This window comes from Fusarium graminearum, chromosome 3 (assembly GCF_000240135.3).
Source record: "Fusarium graminearum PH-1 chromosome 3, whole genome shotgun sequence".
Classification (NCBI taxonomy): Eukaryota; Fungi; Ascomycota; class Sordariomycetes; order Hypocreales; family Nectriaceae; genus Fusarium; species Fusarium graminearum.
In genome coordinates, this window is record NC_026476.1 from 2,147,191 (window position 1) to 2,169,362 (window position 22,172).

Sequence of the window (22,172 nt, forward strand, 5' to 3'; positions counted from 1 at the left end):
ACCTTTCGTCTTATCAACCGATCCCCCAAAACTTTCGAAGAGGCCGTTCAGAGCCTTTAACCTTAACCAACACCAGCATCGCCGCCTTTCCATGACCATCGATCAATCATATCCAATGACCATCATCACATTCAAGATCACCACTTTCACCCTTTAAACCCCACGGGAGTCCGCGCAAGCGAAGAGCTAGCAGTTGAGAGCAGGAGCGAGAGTAACAACATTCTACGAATCAGACGATATTCAACCATCGTGCTGTCAGGCCTGGCCTAATTGCCCGATTACCGATCGCAAATTTGCCGTCGTCCCCTGTCGCCATCCACGCCTAGGAAACGCGACCCGACTACGTCAAAATGCCCGGTGCAAACGTAGCAGTCCTCCCGCCCCCCGCGGCCTCGACAGCCTCTTCGCGAAAGGCCTCACTGGCACCCGAACGCAAATACAAGTGCCAGTTTTGTAACAGGGCCTTTAGCAGGAGCGAACATCGAAGTCGCCATGAACGATCACGTACGTTACACACTACCCCCTTCTCAATCAACGGCCAACCCACCCGCAACCCCCCCTCTCTGCCAGTTTGGTGGCAAGCTAACATATTTTACAGACACAAAGGAGCGACCTTTCAAATGTATGAAGTGCAGAAGCACTTTTGTCCGTCGCGATCTTCTTCTCAGACATGATCGTACAGTCCACGCCAAGGATGGCGGCGTCCCACTTCACAGCGATGGCAAGCGCCGGGCTGGCCCCAAGACCCGCGCCGTCGGCGCCCCTTCGAAATCATCAATCGCCATCGATACATCGACTCTGGAGCAAATGGAATCCGGTGCCGATGCCATGTTCGACGTGGAAGCTGCTGCAATGCTTGTGGCCGATCTACACCACAAAGCCACCGCTGCGATGCGCGAAGACCACTCGTACGAGGACAGTCCTTCGATGGCATACTCACCCCACAACGCTTCTGCCATGGAATCTACAGTGACATACCCATCCGGTGCCATTGCACTACCCCAGGTTCAGTGGGACGGTTTCATGTCTCAATCAGTCGCCGAGCCCAAGGCACACTCAATAACCTCAAGCGCGTCTGGTTCGTTCGAGTCGCAGCCTTCTTTCACCAGCGGAGCCACAATGCAGCCTCAGTCTAACCAACTGCCCCCTATCAATGGTCAAAATTGCAATGGCTTAGTCCCCGCTCTACAGTCGATGATCAATTCGTTACCAAACTCTGCCGCCGCGCCACCATCCCCTTGGGTTTCGGAGTCATCCAAAGCTGGCTACAAGGCTCCCGAAGTGTCAGGCGACGATGAGCGCAACGCTATTTTGGATAACATCCGCAATGCAGACAGCGAGCATGCCATTCCTGAGGGATTCCGCCTTCCTGGCCTTGGATCATTAAACCGATATCTTTCAACATACTTTGGGCTATTCCACCACCATCTACCTTTCCTGCACCCAGCCTCATTTCACCCTACCAAAGTCTCGCCTCAACTGTTGCTGGCAGTCCTTAGCATCGGTGCTCTTTATGCCTTTGATCAAGAACAAGCATACATGCTCCACATCGGCTCCAAGGTCCTGGTTAACCAATTTCTTCAAAGTAAGGAGAATTTCAGCTCTCGCAAGTGCCCCTTGTGGACGATGCAGAGCAACCTGCTAAACATGATCTTTGCCAGCTGGAGTGGTGATCCCAAGGGCCTTGAATGGACGTGCTCGATCAAGAGTCTGCTCGCCAACATGGTCGCCGGTAACAGGTATGAGCTTAAGCTCCGCCAGGAAGCTCGCACAAACGCAAAGCCAACTCGTGCCGAATGGGTCGAGGACGAGGGCTGCCGCCGTACATACTACGCAGTCTACATCTTCTTTGGCCTGCTGACTCTTACATACAATCATACACCTGCCATCAGTTTCAGCGAATTTGAAGATCTGCAGCTCCCTTCTACCGAAACACTCTGGAACTTGCAAGTTGCAGATGAGGCAACGTGGCAAGAACATCTTGCAGCTTCCACGACTGTGACCTTTATGGAGGCTCACGACAACCTTTTCCAAGGCGAGACTCTTCGGTACAGCACATTTGGTACTCGTGTCATGATTAATGCTTTGTTCCTCGAGGTCTGGTATCACAAGCGAAGCCCTGAAGCATTGCAAGATGTGGTTACAGAGTACAAGCTACGGCTGGCTCTAGAGACATGGGAGAAGTCTGTTGACATGTGCGAGACCGAAGCATTCCCGGTTCCCATTAGCGCCCCTCACAAGGGCCACCCCTTGATCTTCAACGCCAAAGCTATGTACCGTAACGCTCGTGCCCGCCTAGAGGTCGACCTCAAGGCAGTACAGGAGGCCTTACGCTACCATGAACCCTACGAGGTTGCGGCCGCGATGACGCATGCTCGTGACCGTGTAAAGCGTTCGAGTGAGATGGTCAAGGTTATCGACGAATGTTACAATTGTCTGGAAACCGTTGTCTCCCAGGGAGTGAGATGGATCGCCCGTGTATCGCCTACCAACTGGAGCGTAGAGCACGCGCTTTGTGGCATGGATCTGATGATCATTCTGTCACTTTGGCTCTATCGTCTGGAACACGACGAGGAGCCTGCTACCCAGGAGGAACTGGCAATGTACAACAAAGTCCGTCAGCTTCTGGTCAAAGAAATTGACGAGAACTACATGTCCCAACTGAGTGCAGTTGTTGCAAGACTCTGGGGCTCTATTTTGGACGAAGTTGTCGTTTGGGGGTACGTATCAATCGTTTGATGATCTCAGCGCAACATGGCTAACTGTTTAATAGCATGACACGACTCATGGGCGACTCTTTCAAACTACACTCTCAGGCTCTCGTCGGCTATGTTGACGACCCTGAAGCTTCCTCTAATGTTTCCACTCCCTCGATGATCTCGCAGGGGGCCGATGAGGACAGCGTGTACTAAAATTAATTGGTGATGACTGAAATGACTTTTCCTATTATTTTGCCATTAGGCTGGTTTGGGCTTTTTCTTGTCTCCTAGGCATATACCTTTTCTGGCTTTCTACGTTACGTTTAGTTTGGTTTGTGGGTTAATTCGTTGCTATCTCACTTGGGCAATTCCGGCGCGAAAGGCTCGGGAGGGAGTTGGACTCGTCTATCTCCTTTGCATTTACATCTCCTTACGATTCTTATTTCACTATCTCCTTAGCGATACCCGAGGCAGGGCGGGTAATCGCAATGTCCAGTTTTTATTTCGTTTTTACTGTTAGTTGTTTCGAGTTTTGTCTGCTGATAGGCACATGGTTCGCCTTCTTCGTTGCGTCTCTCTTTCTTGCATGGTTACGAAGGGTCAAACGGCATTATTAGGGGTCAAGGAAGGGGATCGGAATCGGTTTTCGCATTGGGCTTGCGCCCGGGCAGAGGAAACTGGGCCAGCTGCGCAATGGCAGCATAGGTTAATGAATGCGATAGCTGGTCCAGGGTGGCCGGTGTCGCCTTTTACTTCCTCTGTTCTGTATGCCGGGGCACCTTTATTGTCTCTTCTTTTAATATTCTTTTGGTGGAATTTCCACCGACATGCAGTTTTGAATATTTGGTTTGGGTCTGCTTTATTCTGCACCCTCTTCGATTCTTGGTTTCATCTATTATTTGTTTCATTGTCCTGCCTGTTCAGTTTGGCTTTCAGATACCTTGTTCGATATACAGATTGTTTGTTTTGCGGCCATTAGACGGCATTAGCATGATCTGGCAACTTTGGGTGTCCTCTGGACCCCTTGTCACAGCATGCCGTTGAGAGGAGGCTGGCCCATACTCGTGTATAGATGAATAGTGTTTGCTTGAATAATCAGCACCTGTCAAATGCCATTGATAATAGTTCGTCCGCGTGCCTGTGATGTTAACATGTAATACCACTGCCCAAGCAAGATACCTCGCTGTTGCCATGTCTGTTCACTTTGGTGTGTTGCCTCGTGCCTTACTTCGGGTCTGACCAAATAGCAGGTGAACACAGGTAGTGCAATTCGTAAAGATGGAAAGTCTCAGGGGAACTGCAGTTTCCTACCTGGACAAGTGCTAACAGCATATCATCACCCTGCCCGTCATGCCTTTCTTCATTCGCGTTTGCACTGAGGATTCAAATCCATAAAGTGACACAAGAGGCTATCCTCACAGTTCATTAAGCTTGGCATTATCGATCTCCCCTCTGTCGCCATGATTGCTTCACTTTGCGCCCTTGTTACTGCAGTGCATCTGGTGTCCGGCACATGTGACTGTGGTTATTCGATTCAAAGTCCCGAAGACGAAGGGGTCATTGTATTTATGGATCGACTTGAGACTGACTTTGGTCAACTCCAAAACATCTCCCAAAGTCATGACTGGGTAGCGCAGGAATTCACAGTATCAGCAGAAGATGGACGCGGGAACTACAGCAAGGCCTTTGAGCCCACAAATGTTGCCATCCAAGCAACGCATGCTCAAAACAATCCTAGTCAGGGCAATGGTGTTGAGCTACGTGTGAGCAGTACTATCAACAACGACGCAATCCCAGGTAGCGAGATAGACACAACAAGACTGGACCTTCACTGGGGGTCATTTCGAGCTGGGATAAAGTTGACAGATGTTAAGGGCACGTGTGCGGCATTCTTCTGGGTGAGCAATTGGTACTGAATTCTGACTCAGGGAGCTAACAGTATGGCAGTATTTCAACGATACCCAAGAGATCGATATCGAGTTTCTATCACAAGAGTTTGACCACGGCAGAGGCGTCTACCCTGCCAACCTCGTTGTACAGTCTAGGGCGTCCATGGAAGCCGGCTACGATGCCAGCAAGACTGGGAACTTCAAGCGGGTGGATTTGGACTTCGACCCAACAGAGAGCTTTCATGAATATCGGTTCGACTATATTCCTGGCCACGTTCTGTTTTATGCCGATAGCAAACTGCTCGCTCAGATGAATGGCAGTGATATGCCTACTTCTGGGGGTCATTTGATCCTGCAGCATTGGAGTAACGGCAATCCGTTGTGGTCAGGCGGTCCGCCGACCAAGGACGCAACAATCACTGTCAGCTATGTCAAGGCTTACTTCAACTCATCAGACCCCAAACGTCAGACATATTTACAGCAGCAATGTGGTCTGTCTACCGAGAGAGCCTCTGTGTGTACTATCCAGAATGTTACGAATGCAACATCCCACAGTGGCGACATGCCGCACGATTCTGACGATAATGACCAAAGTGACGCGGCGGTTGCAGAGCTGAGCTTGCTGGGAGGCTTGGGACTTGGCTTATTGGTATTGTTCTTGTAAACCACTGGGCATGACTGAAGTTAGTGGTTGAAGAAGAGTACTCTGTACATACGTCAGTATTGTGATAAGAAAACTATTCCGTTTCTGGTTCTTAGACAAATATGCTGGTGGCTGAATCTACCAAAGTGCTGACGTAGTAGACCTGAATTACAGCAGAAAGGTTGACTGTAAATTCAGTGTTGGTTGCACCAAAATAATAGCTACTTCAAAGAACTAGACCAGGATAGACTAACGTTTGGGGCGTTGAATTGATGATTTCATTCCATTGTGCGCCAGCTGAGTACCAAGTTGTTGGAGGTTTGGCCAAGAATCCAACAAAACAGGGCCTAAAACAGGGCAGAAGCAACGCAGTGAGTGAGATGATGAGGGGGGCCACCGCGCAGCGATTATAAGTACCAAGGTATTGAGGTACTGAGGCATGAGTACAGTCAATGGTCTCTCCCTCTAACGACTAATCGCTACGCTCTTTACATGTTATCATAGCTACGACGCGATACAATACAACATTTAACAGTATTTCGTTGCAGTTGAACACCATGCCTACTGAACCCTTCCTGGATATCTTACTCACCAACCATACGGACTCGAAGTCACTATTTGCCCATGTTACAGGCCGTGATGAGAAAGGCGTGGTGATGCTTCTCGCAGATGGGGAGACATTGTATCGTCCCGAATCGCCGTCCAAGATTCTGCAGCCTGTGGGAGCAGACATTGCCATACACGTCGGCGAACCTGGAGCTCAGAAAAGGGTACGGATACCGCACATCTTTGGAGGCCGCATCTGGTTCTGCAAGGAAAACCCTCTCACGTTTCTGTTGAATCCTGGACCCGCGGTGGTAGAGCCGTCCGTGATGAACCCGACCGACCCGAACTTTCGCGCTGACTGGGGTTTCTGCGAATTCACTTACAACAACGACCAGTTGTATGTGAACGTATCATATGTTGACTTTGTGAGCTTGCCTATCGGCCTGGAACTCGAAAACGAAGCTGGAAAAGTCACGCATGTACGGGGTTTACCAAAGGATGGGCTGGACCAAGTCTGCGAAGGATTGAAGCGCCAGGGCGAAAAGGACGGCGCGGGATGGGAGAAGCTTGTGGTCAAGTCAGATTCAGGCTCCAACCTCCGAGCGCTGAGTATCAATGCTGCTGCAGAGCTGCACCCGGGATTGCTGGAGAACTACTTTGCGCCAGAGATTGATGCGGCATGGGAGCGATACCAGAAAGAGGATATCGAGATCAACACGCAGGCTGAATGGGGCGACGTCAAGGGTCGAGTGCATCACGACAAGCTCGTCTTCAAAGACGTGGGCAAAGACAAGCTTGAGTTTTCGTTTGCGAAGCCGTCAACTCGAGACATTGTATCGTGCAGCTCCGGGCCGTTTGCCGGGGGTCCAGACGTTACGCCGGCGCAGCTCAACGTCGGGGCCCGGCTTGCGGCTGCGCTAAACAGGACGACGCTGTCGGACAACTGCCGGCAACCTGAGGGAGAAAAGGTGTGTGAATATTATTGTAAGGGGGAGGCAGAAGGAAGAACGAATCACTACTCAAGAATATGTCATGAGGTTACACATGAGGGTAAGGGATATGCATTTCCGTACGATGACGTTGGAGCGTCTGGAGGAGTAGATCAAAGTGGGTTTCTGAACGATGGGAGACCAAAGCTGTTGACGGTTCATGTTGGGGGTAGAGAATAAGTTTAGAGTGAATAGACATATAAATATAAGCACTCGATCAATATATCTGATTTGCAACCCTTTCTGGTTTCATCTTTCCAACACCCATAGACAAGCCTCAGGGTAGCTATCTGGGTAGTGGGTGGTAGAAAAGTTGGCCTCCTACATCTCAAGGTACAAAAATAAGTAGTCTAATAAGCCTAGTATGAGCAACGTAAGGTGGCCTACTAATTTTGTATCTTATGCTTGCAGCAGTCAATTTTTCTGATACTCTGAGGGTAGGTAGGTAAAGACTGAAGCAAGCTCGGAGGATATCTTGCTAGATCCTTATCAGGAGCCATTCGGTTGTATGGATTACATGTAAGACATGCGGTTGTGGCTTTTAATAGTATGTGCCACGGCCGCAATCAAGGAACGAAAGGGTTGCAGGTTGACCCTTAGCTGTGCATAGCACCCATAGCTTTGGAGCTGGCCTCATGGTCCCGAGTTTGATTTATTGGCCCCAACTCTATCAGGATGACGCTGCTAGTCAAGTTTATCAGTCACCAACTGATCAAGGTATTTCCATCTAATCCAAGACACGGGTTATAGCAGGTATTTACTGCTACTCTACCTAGTACCAAGGCAAATAAATATTCTGTCCTGTAGCGATATCTACAAATCTAGGAAGAAACGTGTAGGTCCTGACCCAATGATGCATCCTTAACTGGGGGCCTCGGGAAGGAAGGAAGAACACAGCCATAACGGCGCCTGCCCACCCAATCTGCAGCTAACAAGTCGCATCACACCCAATCCCGTTGAGTGCAATGCCAGGGTGCGAACCTATCGATCCGCATACAAGCCCTTCTGCTGCTGCATCAACCATGCCTCTACTTTTCCCTTTCACATCTAATTTAATTGCACATTGGTTTCATTTCTCTTTGATCCGGAGCATACCAATATATAATTCTTCCGTCGTCTTCGTTCTCGGTATCGATTCACAAGCTCATGATAGATGATTGGCGATTTCTGACACAGTGATACCCCAACCAAACAACCATTCGGAATACTTAGTCGCTTCTTTCGACATTACCCCAGCATTCCCACCCTCCTCTAGGTATCTAGCTACCATCTGGCGGGGCCTGTTTCTTTAGCCAAGGGTTCGCATTTGTTAGACAGAATAACTCACCTTTGACGTTGTCGAGAAGCACTACTACCAGTAGGTGCCCATCATGACATGACCTGCAAAAGCGCCAGCACTTCTATCTTTACACCTTTCCATCGACCTTAGTTGCCAAACCTGGATGATCAACTGCAAGCCTTTGTCTTTTTAAGTTATCATGGTCTACTGCGGGAAGCCTTCCAAAGGTTGCTCCGTCTGCCGTGGTCGGAAGATTCGCGTAAGTCATCCCGTCATCACTGGTCCAAATTATTCCCCGGCAACGTCCACGACCGGGACACAGGGGCTGACAGCATGGCCATGATTATCTGCTGTTTAGTCCTTCTCATGCTAACATGTAATTCATCTCCCAAGTGCGACCAAAAGGAACCCTCGTGTACACAATGCACCAAGAAGGGGATGGCATGTCCTGGTTATCGCAACATTGTTGATCTTATGTTCCGAGATGAAAGCTCCCATGTCATCAAGAAAGCAGAAAATAGACGAGCCCAGCATCTCGTTCCGAATAAAAAGAGCTCTGCTGGCCAGGGACTCCCCTCTCCGTCTCCGTCTCCCTCGACACCAACTGAGCCCATCGGCTCATCACCGACATTCATCATTAATCCAAGACCTGTTGGAGTCTTGCCGCCTGCTTCCAAAGTAGAGAATTCTAACAAAGCAACGGATAGACGTTCTAGAAAACGGGCCGCTCGTTGCCGCGCACCCGTGCTTTCAGCTTTGAATAACGATTGGAGCCGTTCCTCCTCAGAGACTTCGGAAAGCCCACCTGATACCAATGATGATGGCAGAACTTCCGAGCTCGACGTCCCCTTAGACAGGGCTTTATGCCCCGAGACACAGGACAAGGGGATTTCCTTCTTCTTTTCTCGCTATGTTACAGAGAATGGAGGTTCCCACCAAAATTACGTTTTCATATACGATGTATGGAAGCCTCCGGACTCGGCCCAGTCCCAAATTGACCTGGTCTCTGTCAGTATGGCAGCAGTTGGACTTGCGGCATGCTCTCAAAGCATCCAGTCCCCCGAACTTATGACTCGCGCCCAAGAGAGCTACGCCATCGCACTCGGTTTAACGCACCGGGCCCTCCGTGACCCGATAGAAGTAGTGAAAGACACAACTATGCTTGCCGTATTGATTCTTGGCACGTACGAATTCGTTTCGGGCTATAGCACTCACACGATGCGCGCTTGGCAAGATCATGTTAATGGTGCTGCTGCTCTTGCGAGTATTAGGGGTGTTGCTCAATTCAGGACCAAAGCCGGGGCACGCATGTTTCTCATGCTTTGCCAAACGGTCCTAATCAGCTGCATTCAGAGTGGTCTCCCTATGCCAGGGACTCTAATAGATCTTCGCCGCCAGATTCCTCCCTCCGAAGAACTCATGGGGCCCGACTTTTATGTAGCATATCCCGTTTACAAAGCACTGCAGGTTCGTCACGATATCAAATCAGGCAGACTTGATAGTCTTGATGACATAGTCAACGCCATATCTGATGTCCAGGAGGAAATTTCTGCAACACTTTCCGGGCTACCAGAGGACTGGAGATACCATCATGTGCAGTTGACGCAGCCGGACCCACGAGTTTTGGGACAAACTTGTCACGTCTATGCCGGACTTCTTCAATCCACCACCTGGAACATGGTGCGAGGAATACGCATGCTCCTGCTGGAAACATTTGTTGAGAAATTTTGTGCAATCTTCGAGTCATCCAGCAATATTACAATATCGGAGGCCCATCTTCAGACTCTTGCCATATCTGTCAAGCTCTTGAGCATGCTAGGACGATCGATTGCTGCAAGTATACCTCAGCACCTCGGAGTTGTTAGTATACGGGATATACTTGATCGGAAGGACCCAGCGCATACGGTGTCGATTGCTGCCAAGAAGCAAGCCTGCCGTGTCCTACCAACGCCTCCTGCCCATGATCCACGATTTGGTACAGGGGACGATGCTTCGAGCAGCGGCAGTAGCCCTGTAATGTTTGACCCAACAAGATCGACAGCCCATACAGACGATGCCGCTCGTTTTATGAGCCTTGCTTCAACCAACAGCACCATCATTTGGCCGCTGTACATGCTTGGCATGTCATCGGTCTGTTCCCCTGAGACGAAGCAGTACGCTGTAGAGGGCCTCAATGCCATACATAGAGAAGCTGGCTTGGAACAGGCGCGCGTCGTTGCAGGACTGTTGCAGGAGCAGAAGGCTGGCCATTCTATCCACAACTCGTCGCTTCTCAGCAAGCTTCCATCGGTAGCACTGAGCGCTCTGCCCTCGATAGTCTAATACGCTTATTTCTGATAGATATGCGGTACCATGCGGGCCAACATATTTCTCACTACTTCATTCAACGTTCAATTGAAATCATCATACGCCATGGGCGTGATACTGGCAGGCTTTTCCATTTCTTAGCATGATTCTCTGGATAGATAGGGCGAGATTCAGAAGGCTACATACCTAGCACTTTTGAGCTATTGACATACTGCTGTCTTTCATGGGCAGACTGTGTGCCCGTTTTAATTACCAATTATCGAAATTTCCAAAACCGCCTCCTTTGGCCTTTTTGCGTACTGGCTCCTCCCATGTGTCAACATCCTCCAGGTCTGCCTCGTTGACTGTTGGCGTACTCTGTTGCGTAGTTGTCTTTAAGTACTTTCCTACACTCTCTCCCGCACCTGTGTTCTCCATGCTGCCGTCGCTTCGTATCCGCTTGCCGGTCCATGTCGTCTTATCATCGTCTGTACCACCTTGTAGCCGGATCTTCTCCCGCTCCTTGGTCTGAAGCTCGTTCGCTTGTTTCTGTTTTTGAAACTCGGCAAAGGGGTCAAGAAGAATGACAATGTCCTTGATCAAGATCTTATTAAGGGGGCGGTTAGAGCCATCAGTGGGGACGTTTTCCATTTTGGAGAGGACGTTGATGTTTTCAACGACTTTTCCAAATACTGTGTGTTTGCGGTCGAGGTGAGGTGTTGGTTTGTACGCAAAGAAGAACTGGCTCGAGTTTGTGTTTTTTCCTTTATTGGCCATCGAGACTGGGAGCGCGAGGTTAGCAAGAATCAGACTGTACTGAAAGGGGCCACTTACGAGTTCCGCGGCCATTGTGTGTCATGGGACCATCGAATTCATCATCGAAATATTTGCCCCAAACACTCTGCCCGCCTCGACCACTGCCCGAGGGATCACCACCTTGAATCATAAAGTTGGGAATGTTTCGGTGAAAGGCTACACCCTTGTAATAACCTGTCTGGGATAGTTTGATGAAATTCCACACAGCCTTTGGCGCAAACTCTGGGTATAGTTCGATTGTCAAGTCACCCATGTTTGTTTCCATCCTGGCAAATCCCGTTGCCTTGACGCGCTTGGGTTTCAACATGTACTCTTCATCAGAGAGTAGTGCTCTCTCGCCACTCGTCTCGGGTGTCAAGCCTGTGCTAGTGAAACTGGCTGCGGCTTTTCCGGTGGTGTATGTAGCAGAGTTGACAGCCAATTTCTTGTCGTTAATCATCGACTGGCGAACGACGGTGCCAGCACCCGTGGGTTTCGTTAGAGCAGTAGAGCTTCGGTTGACATCGCCACCTTGTTCGCGAGCTTTGCGCGCCTTTTCTACCGCAGCTTTGGCACGCGAGACCTTTTCGCCCATGCTTCCCAAAGCACCGGCATTGATATTGCCGGCATTGCGCTCCTCCTCCTGCTCTTTTGTCAATTGCGCCTCGTGTCCTTCCTTCAAGAACTTGAACTGATTCAAGTCGCGACTGGCCGCATTCTGGGGGTCCTGGAGAGTGATGATGTCGGCGCGAGTGAACTCCTCGTCGTCAACCAAGTCGCGCCACGATTTGGCCTTGATGTTCATGCGATCGACCGTATCCCAAGCGAAGACGTTGGCATACGTGCCATGACGAATAGCGACTATATGTGTGTTGTCGGTGAAGACCTTGTATGTGACTGGGTCGATCAGGTCGCCTTTTCCATCGCTCAATCCAGCACCAAGGGAGTCCGATTCTGAATTCCGGGCGAAGTTGAGGCGGATCAAATCTTTTTTCTGTAGAGGCTCGCCGGTGACGGGGTTTTGGTTGGGATGCTTTTCGAGCCATACGCCAATGACTTCGACATCGAAGATAGTTCCATCTGGTGTGCAGACTGGGTTCTTAAATGGTTGAAGGCTCGCGGCGCAAAAGTTGAAGGGAAGACGACGAAATGAAGCGGTGGCTTGTTGGTTACGGGACGCGCCTGCGCCGATGCTGGGAGAGAAGGCGTCGGCCGAGGACCATTCTGAATGCGTAATCTAAAGACCTTGGGTTAGAAGAAGAATGACCTTGGTTGAGGGTGCTGACTTACGTAGAGCTTGTCTGTTCCTTTACCCATTGTTGCGCTGATGGAACAAATGCAAATTGGTATAAAAAAAGAAGTTATGATGATGGAATTTCCCTACATAGACCTAGACCCATGGTTCCATATGATGCGCTACGCTAAGGTACGGTGCTTCTACGTACCTCATACGCTAACAAGGTGCCTGAGACGACCTGGGGCTTATCGTAACCCTTCGAAGTCTGGCCAATGAGGACACAAAGTTCGTACCATGGTTTCTCCTGGTGCTGGTGCTGACCTGGCATCACTGGGCGGCGACCAATTACGTATACCCGTTGATTGCTCCCTTGAATCTGTAACTTGAGGCATCCAGACTCTTACATTAACTATTATTAAACCTCAACTACATCAATTCAACCTTATACTTAACCTTGACCACGAATTATCAACGTCAAAGTCCCCTTCTCGCTCGAAGAAGCATAACGTGCCGCGCAATCAGGACATTGACAGGCTCGACATGCTCCATAAATTAACAAGCTACAGCGCCACCTCTTAAACGTCTCCAAGCTCCCTTCTTTCTACCTTGAACTGCGGCCCTTCTTTCTTCTATTCCAGTTCTCCTCGCGACCCTTCCGAAGCTTTCGCCGCGACATCCACGATACGAACATCATGAGGTTCCTCACGGGACTGCTCGTGCTGGGCATGTCCCTTTGGACAACCCAAGCCTACGAGATCGGACTGGTACGGGATGGTCTTACAACAACTACAGAACGTTGGCATTACAGTTGCGCTAACTTTGTTTTCCTCTAGAGCAATAAGGAAGGCTACCAAGAATACTGTACTGGTAGGTCATGGCTATCATATGCGATTGGACTCTTTGATCTGACAGTCTTCAGGCATGTACAGCAAGTCCTCATGGGGCGGACCAGTCGATCCATTCATCCTTGTCAAGTTCCTCAACAGTAGCGACTCAGGCGTCAAAGACCCGACAGCAAGTCTCGTGATATTCGAGTGGAAGGACAGGAATCTCGTTGGAATACCTGATCCCGATGTTCCCGGAAACGTGAGTGGTGTCGCAAACCTCTCATTTGTCGCATACTGACATATCTGGAATACAGCGACTCGGCGTCTGCGGTGACGATTTTGTCAAGCAAGGTTACTGCAACAAGACCGACATTGGCAAGTTCATCCTGAACCCTGACGTCGACAAGAAATCATCCAGCGTTGTTCTCACCAAGGCTGTTCATCTCAACACGGCTGCTCCCATCAACTACGCTATCAAGAAAACTGGCTACTACTGTGTCCTTACAGACGTTGTCAATACCAAGAAATATGACCTTGTGGTCGAATACCGCAATGCTTATGGTGAACTCGAAGCCACCCAGATTCCCAAGTTGCCATTCTATGGTGGCATGAGTATCTTGTATGCGCTCCTCGCTGCTTACTGGGGTTTCCTGTACTACCAACATAGACACGACATCTGTAAGCGCATCGACCCAATGCAATAGTGAGCTCTGACTGACTCCATTTAGTGGCCGTACAAAACTATATTACAGCAATCCTGATCTTCCTGGTAGTTGAAATGCTCATTACTTGGGGCTTTTATGGTTTGTGCTTTGCTCTCGTTGTACTGCTCGTTCTAACTCGAATGTAGAATATCAGAATCGTCATGGCTCGAACATCGGCTCAAAGGTTTTCCTCACAATCGTAGGAATTCTCAACGCCGGGCGAAACTCGTTCTCGTTCTTCTTGCTGCTTATTGTCTGTATGGGCTATGGTGTGGTTAAGCACACCCTGGGTAAGAGCATGATCAGAGTGCGATGGCTTGCAGCAGCACATTTCCTGTTTGGCCTCGTTTACTCGCTTACTTTCCTCTCTATTACCCCAGAGACAGCTGGTAAGACTACTCGTTTATTTTAACGCGATATCCACTGACCCAGAACAGGCCCATTTGTGCTCTTGATCGTCCTCCCTCTGGCTGGTACTCTGACTGCCTTCTATGTCTGGACGCTCAACTCCCTCAACTGGACCCTCAAGGATCTCCGCGAGCGAAAGCAGCATGCCAAAGAAGCCATGTATAGAAAGCTCTGGTGGGCTATTCTCATCAGTGTCATGGTCATCTTTGGTTTCTTCTTCTTCAACAGCTTTACATTTGCCTCTGCTAGCGACCCCGACTTCGTCCCATTCCACTGGAAGACACGATGGTTCATCCTTGATGGCTGGCTGAATGTTGTCTACTTTGCCGATGTAGCATGGATTGCGTATCTCTGGCGCCCTACGTCTAACAACCGTCGCTTCGCCATGAGTGACGAAATTGCCCAAGATGACGATGGCAACTTTGACCTTGGCGATATTGGTGTTCCAGGAGAGGACTCAGATGATGAGGAAGCCGAAGTCGCCAAGCCTCAAAACAACTCACAGAACGCCAACGGTCTGTCGTTCTCAAGCGCATCTCGGAGCGCCCCCCAACAGCCAAGGAACACCCGCACCGGTCCTCGCGAATCGCTAGAGAACGAGACCATCTTTGCCGTTGGGGAGGACGGAGACAAGTTTTCAGACGATGACGACAGTGACGAAGAAGACGCAAAGCTTGTGAAAGCCAAATGAGAAATTCAGGGCGTTGACTTGGGATGAATGCTTCTGTGGCCACCTCTCGGCGCATTGTTTTTTGTGTACTTATATGTCTGCCAAAAAAGATCAAATCTTACTGATGAATGAAGTGAGTTTCAATTAATGCAGGGCTCTTTTTGTGTAGCTCATGAAATGTAGTATAGTACAGATGGACAGGTATAAATACAATATTGTGATCAATACACATATTTCCAAGGTTCTTCTTTTCAGCTCCCTCAGGTTAATGTTCAAGAATAACCGCCATGGCCCTCCTACGTCTAACCCATGACATCGCCTCCAAACCCGACTGGTCGTCTTCGACCATCGTTTTCGGGCAGAATAGCCAACACTTTGTACAACTTACCCATTCCATCTGGGCCCTTGTCAACAAGACGCTTCCAAGCCCCGTCGATCTTGTCAACGGTGTCCTTCTCCACACCAGGAGCCTTTGTCAACTGTTCAGCACGTTCACGGATACCCATCACCCCGAGAAAATCTCCCTGGGTGACAGGACCATGGACCTCAACGCCCTCACTTGCCAGCATAGCCACCTCGGCAATGGCGGTGAAATCAACATCGGCGCTCAGGTCGACCAGGCCAGGCGCGGAAAAGGGGCTTACACGTCTGTGATGACGGATGCCTCGGAGAGAGTTGATAGGGACAGTGTCTGAAGTTCCATAATCAAGAATGAGAGCGGCACCACTGGGCTTGGGCTTGGGATGTTCATCCGAACCACCGACACGAGTCGCAAAGTCTGTAGCAAAGATGGAAGCATCCGGGCAGATTTCAATATTCGAGTTGGGCATGCTCTTGAGCTTGCGGTACCGAGTAGAAGTCTCGGGCAGGAAGCGAGAGTGACGGGTAGGGGTAGACGAAAGAGTAAGCTGGAATTCAGGGGGAGGCTCATGTTGCTCTGACTTTGGTGTTCCGAGCTGTGCATGAGTGACGCCCGGTAGTGTAGGCGACACCATCATTTCTCGCCATTCCATGGTGGGCTTGGTGTTCTGGGGTAGTGGTTGGGGAGCTGAAGTAGATGAAGAGGGCTTTGGTTGAGGTGGAGGAGCAGGGGCGGATTGGAAGCTGTGTATAGGCAGTGCGTCAAAGAATTCATGAGCGATTATAAAAGGCATCTTGTCAGATTCTATAATAATTTTAGCTTTATTATACAGCATAATAAGATTTCATGCGTACCGTATGGGATTGACTTGATGTTATCAGTCCAAACGATCTGTTTGCCGTTGTACTTGCTAGCACTGTGGAAGCCAGACTCTGACTCTGATGACGAGGCATCAGGTCCGCAAAGAAGTTCTTTTTGAGCACTTCGGAGCTCACGACTAGCCTCAACCATATAGACAGCGTCGATGCTGTTGGCCATAGCAGGGAATCTTTGGATTGTCTGGGAACGAGTTAGTAAGCACGACAGAGAGAAAAGCATCATATGGAATTCATACTCGAAGCATATCATCCATCAGAGTACCACGACCAGGCCCAACCTCGATAATCTGAACTCCCTGCTTTGGTCGACCCTGGCTCATCCACTCAGCGATGAACCAAATACCAATGAGTTCACCAAAGATTTGGGAGATCTCTGGTGAAGTGACAAAGTCTCCCTTTGTTCCAAACTGATCTCGGCCTTCGCCAATGGCTCCAGTATAGTATCCCCCAATATCACCAGTCAAGCACATTCGCATGTAGCTCGCCAACGGAACAGGTCCTGTCGTCTGGATACATGTTAGCATGGACACTCTGTTTTGGCAGAGCTTGCTCACTGAGATGGCAGCGAAGAGCTGTTTAGCCAAAGGCGTCGACCACTTTCTCTCACCCTCGGATTCATCTGGAAATTCAATCTCTTTTTGATATCGACGAACAGCAGATGAGAAATTTCTGGCAGCACAAGAGTTGACCAAGTTTGGCCGTGACATACAACGGTTGTTGGCAAGCCTTGTAAGAGGCCTTATGCCCAACGATCTGAACATCTTGAGCCTCTGTCTGAATATTCGTGTATATAAAAGACTAGAGACTCAAGAAATGGGTGAAGCTTCCTGGTAGTAGTAGTGCGATACCACTTACTCACATGAAGGTGGGCGTCAGTGACGATGCTTTTCCTGAAACAAAGCTACATGCTGATAAGATAAGGAATTCCTCAACGTCAAACCGTCCCCGAAGCTCCCACTGCTCTCCACAGCTTCGTTGTTCTCTATACATACTCGAATACCGAATTGAACACTATCTACATCTTCACATATACCACCGACCCAGACCTCACCGTATCTTCACAAGACTAGACCTCTACATCCACTACAGCGCACATCATGTCTAGCAAATCGCGGTGGGCCGACACGGAGGAAGACGCCCGCCTCGACGCCAAACTTAAGGAAGAAAAAAGACGAAAGAAGGCAGAAAAGGCAAGAAAACTCGAAGAAGAGAAGAAATTACAGGACACAGCGAAGCAGAGCAATCTCGAAGCCGACGATGATAGACCCTCGAAGCGGCGGAGAATTACACCCGAGCCAGGCGCAAAACAAGACGAGAAACTGCCCCCGGCCAAGTTGCTGCGATTCCCAACTGGCAGCTGGGGGAAGTCCAGAAGCGTTGAGAATTATGAAAAGTTGAACGATATCGAGGAGGGAACTTATGGATGGGTTGCGCGGGCGACGAATAAAGCCACGGGCAAGGTCGTCGCATTGAAGAGGCTAAAGCTAGAACCTCAGGATCGTAACGGTCTACCGGTTACCGGTCTTCGTGAGATACAGATACTCAAGGATTGCCAACACCGAAACATTGTTACGATGGAAGAGGTTGTTGTGGGCGATGACGTATCGCGGCCAGATAAGTAAGCATTCGCCCGTAAATTCCGCCCAGCAGCGACGATACTAACCAGTCACTACAGCTCATTATTCTTGGTTCTCGAATTCGTCGAACATGATCTAAAATCCATTCTCGAAGACATGCCGGAGCCCTTCCTTTCCTCCGAAGTGAAGCGCCTTCTTCTTCAGCTCACATCAGGTATCGCCTACCTACACGACAACTGGATTCTCCACCGCGATCTCAAGACATCCAACTTGCTTCTCAATAACCGCGGGCAGCTGAAGATCGCCGACTTTGGAATGGCTCGTTACGTCGGAGACCCTCCACCCAAGCTTACCCAACTTGTTGTCACCCTCTGGTATCGCGCTCCTGAACTACTTCTAGGTGCGAAGACGTACGATGCTGCTGTCGATATGTGGAGTGTAGGCTGCATATTTGGCGAGCTACTCACTCGCGAACCTCTGCTTCAAGGCAAAAATGAAGTTGATCAAGTCTCGCGCATCTTTGAGCTCTGTGGCGTTCCCACAGAAGAGACATGGCCTGGTTTCCGACGTCTCCCCAACGCCCGCTCGTTACGCCTTCCTAAGACGCAGGTTGCCACGGGCTCTGTCGTTCGTGCTCGCTTCCCCAGCCTGACTAGTGCAGGCGCCGGTTTGCTGGGCGATCTACTGTCACTCAACCCTGAGCGCAGGCCGTCAGCGCAAGAAATGCTGCAAAACGAGTATTTCCGACAGGACCCCAAGCCGAAGCCAGAGAGCATGTTCCCGACCTTCCCTAGTAAGGCGAATCAGGAGCGCCGTAGACGTGTAGAGCCTCATGCGCCTGTGCGTGGTGGACAGGCTGCTTCTCTAGGCGACGCTGACCTGAGTGGCATATTCCAGGGGCGGGACAAGGAAGAGAAGGGAGCAGGATTCCAATTGCGCATGATTTAAGAATTAGGCACGCGGTGGCTGTCGTTTCAGCGGGATCGTTAGATAGCAGGTTATAGGAGCAGCTATCAGTACATCACATTCGTATACCCAGATAGACCTAGAATTAGTTGAACCACCAAAAGCAGTGGTACCACCTTAGGACCTAAGGTGGTTACTTCAGGATATAGCAGTCTAACAGAATTCATCGAGATTCGTTACCATCGGAAGGATACTGTAATGCAAGACACACCGTTATGAGCAACATATTTGAAGAAAACACAAAACATGGTTCAAATTTATCTGAAAAAGCTGCTGTCAGTTACCAAGAACTGACGAGATTAAGATATATATAATAGATAAAATCATTAAGTGATCTCTGCTCAATTTCAACCACCATGTCATAAGTATCCAAAAATGTGCTTCCCCCAGATTAACTTTGCCAGAAAGACATATCTACCAACGCCCTCACTGAGCGTGTGACGCATCCAAAGGACCAAGGACAATAAGCAAATTTTCTCCATCTGATGCTCGCCGAACCGTAAACACCTCCCAAGATTTAACTCCCAAAGAACGAGTGCAAGAACAAGTGATGGTCTGAGATTATTTGTCGCAGATATCACAGTTCCACTGGGGGTAGGGTGTGTAGGCCGCGGGGGTGTACATGCCGAACTGGAAAGTCTTCTGTACCGCCAAGTAACCGGGGGAAGGAACATCGGTAATTTCAGAGTCGGAATCCATGATGATGAGAGTGTACATGCCAACGGGGAGAGGAGCATCGGGGTCGTTGGCCTGCTTGCTAGTATCCCAAACGTAGGTCGGGTTCGTCTCGAAAGTCATGTTGGCGGTAAGAGTGTAGGTTTCGCCGGCGGAGGACTGACTGACAAGCACGTCGATCGCAGTAGGAGTGCCCTCGAGCGAGGTGTAGTTCCAGCCAAAGGTGGCATAGTCACCAATCTTAATAAGTGGCGTAGGGACATACATAGTATCGGGCAGCGTCATGCTCAAACCACCGGGTTGCACATCAGCAGAAAAGGTTGTGCGTTTAGGAGCAGAAGTCCCAGTCTTGGTGCCCGACTTCTTATTCCCAGTCTCCTTTGCTGTCTTTGTGGAATCCTCGGTAGCAGTGCCTGTCTCTGTTCCAGTTTCGACTTTGGCTGTGTTCAAGTTGGTCTGCTTTGGGCTTTTCTTAGTGCCTGTAGTTTCCTCTTCGGTCGTGGTATCCTGACGAGGCTTAAGAACCGGTGTTTCCAGAGGCACTGTTCAAGGGTCAGTAAAAGGGGATCTGGAGGTTGTACAGAGAGCTGACGTACGATCTTCTGGGGCGACTCGTCGGACTACGACAGAGTCGGCGTTGGGAAACCAACTGGGCCATGCTGAGGCCAAAGGCGCAAGAGAAGTAAGGCAGACAGCCACCTGGAGGATGCTTGAGGTGGGGCGCATGATGGATTCGTTGATGGTAGTTGTCGGCTTCGAGAGAAAGGGGTTGAGATGGAAATCAGACAAGGACCACAGCGATGGGGGTTGAGGCTTGGTCGAAAATGGAGTGTCGTTGTCGTCTCGATGGCGATGACGATGATGATGTTGTATTAAATATGTTGGTGATTATGTTGGTTGGATAGATTGTCCTTGCGAATGACAGATCTGTCGATGATGGTGGGCGTGTCCAAGTTGATGAGAGCGAGTGAAGGGTGAAACGGATGGAGTAGCGAATGTCGAGAGAGAATCAGAGGGAGAGAGACAACAGAAGCAAAACAATGACGATATGCTGCTAGTCTCAAAGTTCTGAAATTGAACAATCTCTAAAGCTTTAACGAGAGGAAGAGCGAGCGTGTGAGCGAACGAACAAGAGGTGGACAAGAAATCAACAGGACAGGAGCAAAAACGGGAGAACAAGGGAAAGCGTTGGCGTTATGTTGGGTTGGCCCAGCAGACAAGGGAGCAGGGGTTTGGTCATTTCCTCTGATTGGGTAAGAGCACATGCTTCAAGCCCCAGAACAGTACGTACCCCCCCTTGATGATCGATTTTTAACTCGGGAGCCAAAACAACAGTTCCGTATTTTCTTTTCATTGGGTGGAGGCTGAGCTTGGGGCCGTTGGATCTCCATCTGTTATCCGTAGTGGGAGCTGAGATGGACGCTGTGATGCCGAAAACTGTACGTACAGCAGATTTTCACAGTATTGGCCGGGCTTGTAGGACACAGCCCGTCCAGAACCTAATTTATTGGTGTAGCATTATTCACTTATCGTCAGACGTGGAAGCCATCGTCTCGTGTTGACAAAGTTGGATGCTTCCCAACTGATCCAAAAAAAGGAACAGACACCATCACATGATCTCGTGTAGACTCCGTTGCTTCACCTAAAAATAACAACGGTTATCCTTCGCCCCATCCCTGTTCGGAGTCCCCTAACGCCTGAACCCGCCCGCTATTCTCGGCAATCATGCACAAAAGATGGGACGGGCGACAGGGTTAGCGGGATTAGGTACAGTACTACGTAGTAGGGTACTAAGGTTCCATCAACAGATCCTTGGGTTCAATGGCAAGTGTCATCATTACTGCGATCTTCTTTTCATGATTTCTAGATCTTTCTAGTATCGCACGCACCAGTTACTCACTTTCCCTGGAACTCTCAGTTAACCCTTGGACCTTGACCTGGGCACCCTCCAGAATCTTGAATATGCCTGCGACGATGGTGTCTCGAATTAAAGTGAAGTACCTACCACCAACCTTCCTGCACGGCCCCATTGATCTCACTTAAATTTGGGCTGAGTTTGTTTTTCTATTGCTTTAACCTCTGAGTTACTTGATATTCCTACCTCCACGTGATACATGAGATCAAGGCCGTTTGATCAGACAGTATCAGTCTAATTCAACTGCATTACAGGTTCCTATTCATATCATACACAGCATATGTTCCCGCCGTTGTTTGCTCATAGCCTGTCAGCCCGTCTTCAATACCAAGTATTGAATGATCACCACCCGATGCAACATGACTGCGAGGGTGTTGATTACTGTCAGAAACCCCATAGGTGAAGGACAACCCCAAAAGCAAAACTGTCAAGATTTACTACGTAACCCACGTAAGACTGTTTGAAGTCTTCTTTTCACAATGCGATGTATACGGCAATGTTTGTATACATGTATTCATGGAAGGTCACTTTTGATTGATATGCGTCTGGTTTTGTCATTGTATAACATGCGTGGATACTATGTCGGATCCCTACCCACGAGGCATGCGAATTGTGACTAATTCGCTGCTTAACATTGAGCGTTTGTTTGCCTTCTTCTGCTCTGTTTCTTTCTCAAGCCAGCAGCCGAATAACGGGAAGCTCGCGTTTGTGGATGGCAGCCCCTCAGAGTGACGGGAAGTTGTCAACGAGGCTCGCAGTTGCCAACAGCGGCACGTGAATCTGCCTGCCTGTTGGCTCGCCTTAATGATCAAATAACGGCCTCCTACC

At 49.6% G+C, this 22,172-nt stretch overlaps 9 protein-coding genes across 9 annotated transcripts; 6 read left to right on the forward strand and 3 right to left on the reverse strand.

Annotated features, from left to right (window-relative positions):
* Positions 1-350: 350 nt before the first annotated feature.
* Positions 351-2,912, forward strand: FGSG_05399 (uncharacterized protein; the record flags this gene model as incomplete). The annotated part of the gene is made up of 3 exons (XM_011325628.1): positions 351-504; positions 599-2,720; positions 2,774-2,912. The coding sequence occupies 3 exons, from the start codon at positions 351-353 to the stop codon at positions 2,910-2,912; spliced, it is 2,415 nt and encodes an 804-aa protein (XP_011323930.1).
* Positions 2,913-4,159: 1,247 nt separating this feature from the next.
* Positions 4,160-5,252, forward strand: FGSG_05400 (uncharacterized protein; the record flags this gene model as incomplete). Its single annotated transcript, XM_011325629.1, has 2 exons — positions 4,160-4,597; positions 4,647-5,252. The coding sequence occupies 2 exons, from the start codon at positions 4,160-4,162 to the stop codon at positions 5,250-5,252; spliced, it is 1,044 nt and encodes a 347-aa protein (XP_011323931.1).
* A 536-nt stretch (positions 5,253-5,788) lies between these two features.
* FGSG_05401 (uncharacterized protein) lies at positions 5,789-7,289 on the forward strand (the record flags this gene model as incomplete). The annotated part of the gene is made up of 2 exons (XM_011325630.1): positions 5,789-6,745; positions 7,212-7,289. 2 exons carry the CDS (start codon positions 5,789-5,791, stop codon positions 7,287-7,289), a joined length of 1,035 nt encoding a protein of 344 aa, XP_011323932.1.
* Positions 7,290-8,272: 983 nt separating this feature from the next.
* On the forward strand, positions 8,273-10,617 carry FGSG_05402 (uncharacterized protein). The gene is made up of 2 exons (XM_011325631.1): positions 8,273-8,304; positions 8,439-10,617. Exon 2 carries the CDS (start codon positions 8,484-8,486, stop codon positions 10,365-10,367), a length of 1,884 nt encoding a protein of 627 aa, XP_011323933.1. The 5' UTR covers positions 8,273-8,304; positions 8,439-8,483; the 3' UTR covers positions 10,368-10,617.
* FGSG_05403 (uncharacterized protein) lies at positions 10,436-12,443 on the reverse strand (the record flags this gene model as incomplete). The annotated part of the gene is made up of 4 exons (XM_011325632.1): positions 10,436-10,469; positions 10,606-11,113; positions 11,166-12,363; positions 12,417-12,443. 4 exons carry the CDS (start codon positions 12,441-12,443, stop codon positions 10,436-10,438), a joined length of 1,767 nt encoding a protein of 588 aa, XP_011323934.1.
* A 612-nt stretch (positions 12,444-13,055) lies between these two features.
* FGSG_05404 (uncharacterized protein) lies at positions 13,056-14,993 on the forward strand (the record flags this gene model as incomplete). Its single annotated transcript, XM_011325633.1, has 7 exons — positions 13,056-13,127; positions 13,197-13,230; positions 13,283-13,449; positions 13,505-13,868; positions 13,919-13,993; positions 14,041-14,283; positions 14,332-14,993. The coding sequence occupies 7 exons, from the start codon at positions 13,056-13,058 to the stop codon at positions 14,991-14,993; spliced, it is 1,617 nt and encodes a 538-aa protein (XP_011323935.1).
* Positions 14,994-15,274: 281 nt separating this feature from the next.
* Positions 15,275-17,064, reverse strand: FGSG_05405 (uncharacterized protein; the record flags this gene model as incomplete). Its single annotated transcript, XM_011325634.1, has 4 exons — positions 16,766-17,064; positions 16,448-16,717; positions 16,188-16,392; positions 15,275-16,137 (listed from the first exon to the last, which is right to left on the reverse strand). The coding sequence occupies exons 1-4, from the start codon at positions 16,970-16,972 to the stop codon at positions 15,275-15,277; spliced, it is 1,545 nt and encodes a 514-aa protein (XP_011323936.1). The 5' UTR covers positions 16,973-17,064.
* Positions 17,065-17,308: 244 nt separating this feature from the next.
* On the forward strand, positions 17,309-18,736 carry FGSG_05406 (uncharacterized protein; the record flags this gene model as incomplete). Its single annotated transcript, XM_011325635.1, has 2 exons — positions 17,309-17,829; positions 17,887-18,736. The coding sequence occupies 2 exons, from the start codon at positions 17,309-17,311 to the stop codon at positions 18,734-18,736; spliced, it is 1,371 nt and encodes a 456-aa protein (XP_011323937.1).
* A 289-nt stretch (positions 18,737-19,025) lies between these two features.
* Positions 19,026-20,369, reverse strand: FGSG_05407 (uncharacterized protein). Its single transcript, XM_011325636.1, has 2 exons — positions 20,026-20,369; positions 19,026-19,971 (listed from the first exon to the last, which is right to left on the reverse strand). The coding sequence occupies exons 1-2, from the start codon at positions 20,153-20,155 to the stop codon at positions 19,316-19,318; spliced, it is 786 nt and encodes a 261-aa protein (XP_011323938.1). The 5' UTR covers positions 20,156-20,369; the 3' UTR covers positions 19,026-19,315.
* Positions 20,370-22,172: the final 1,803 nt, after the last annotated feature.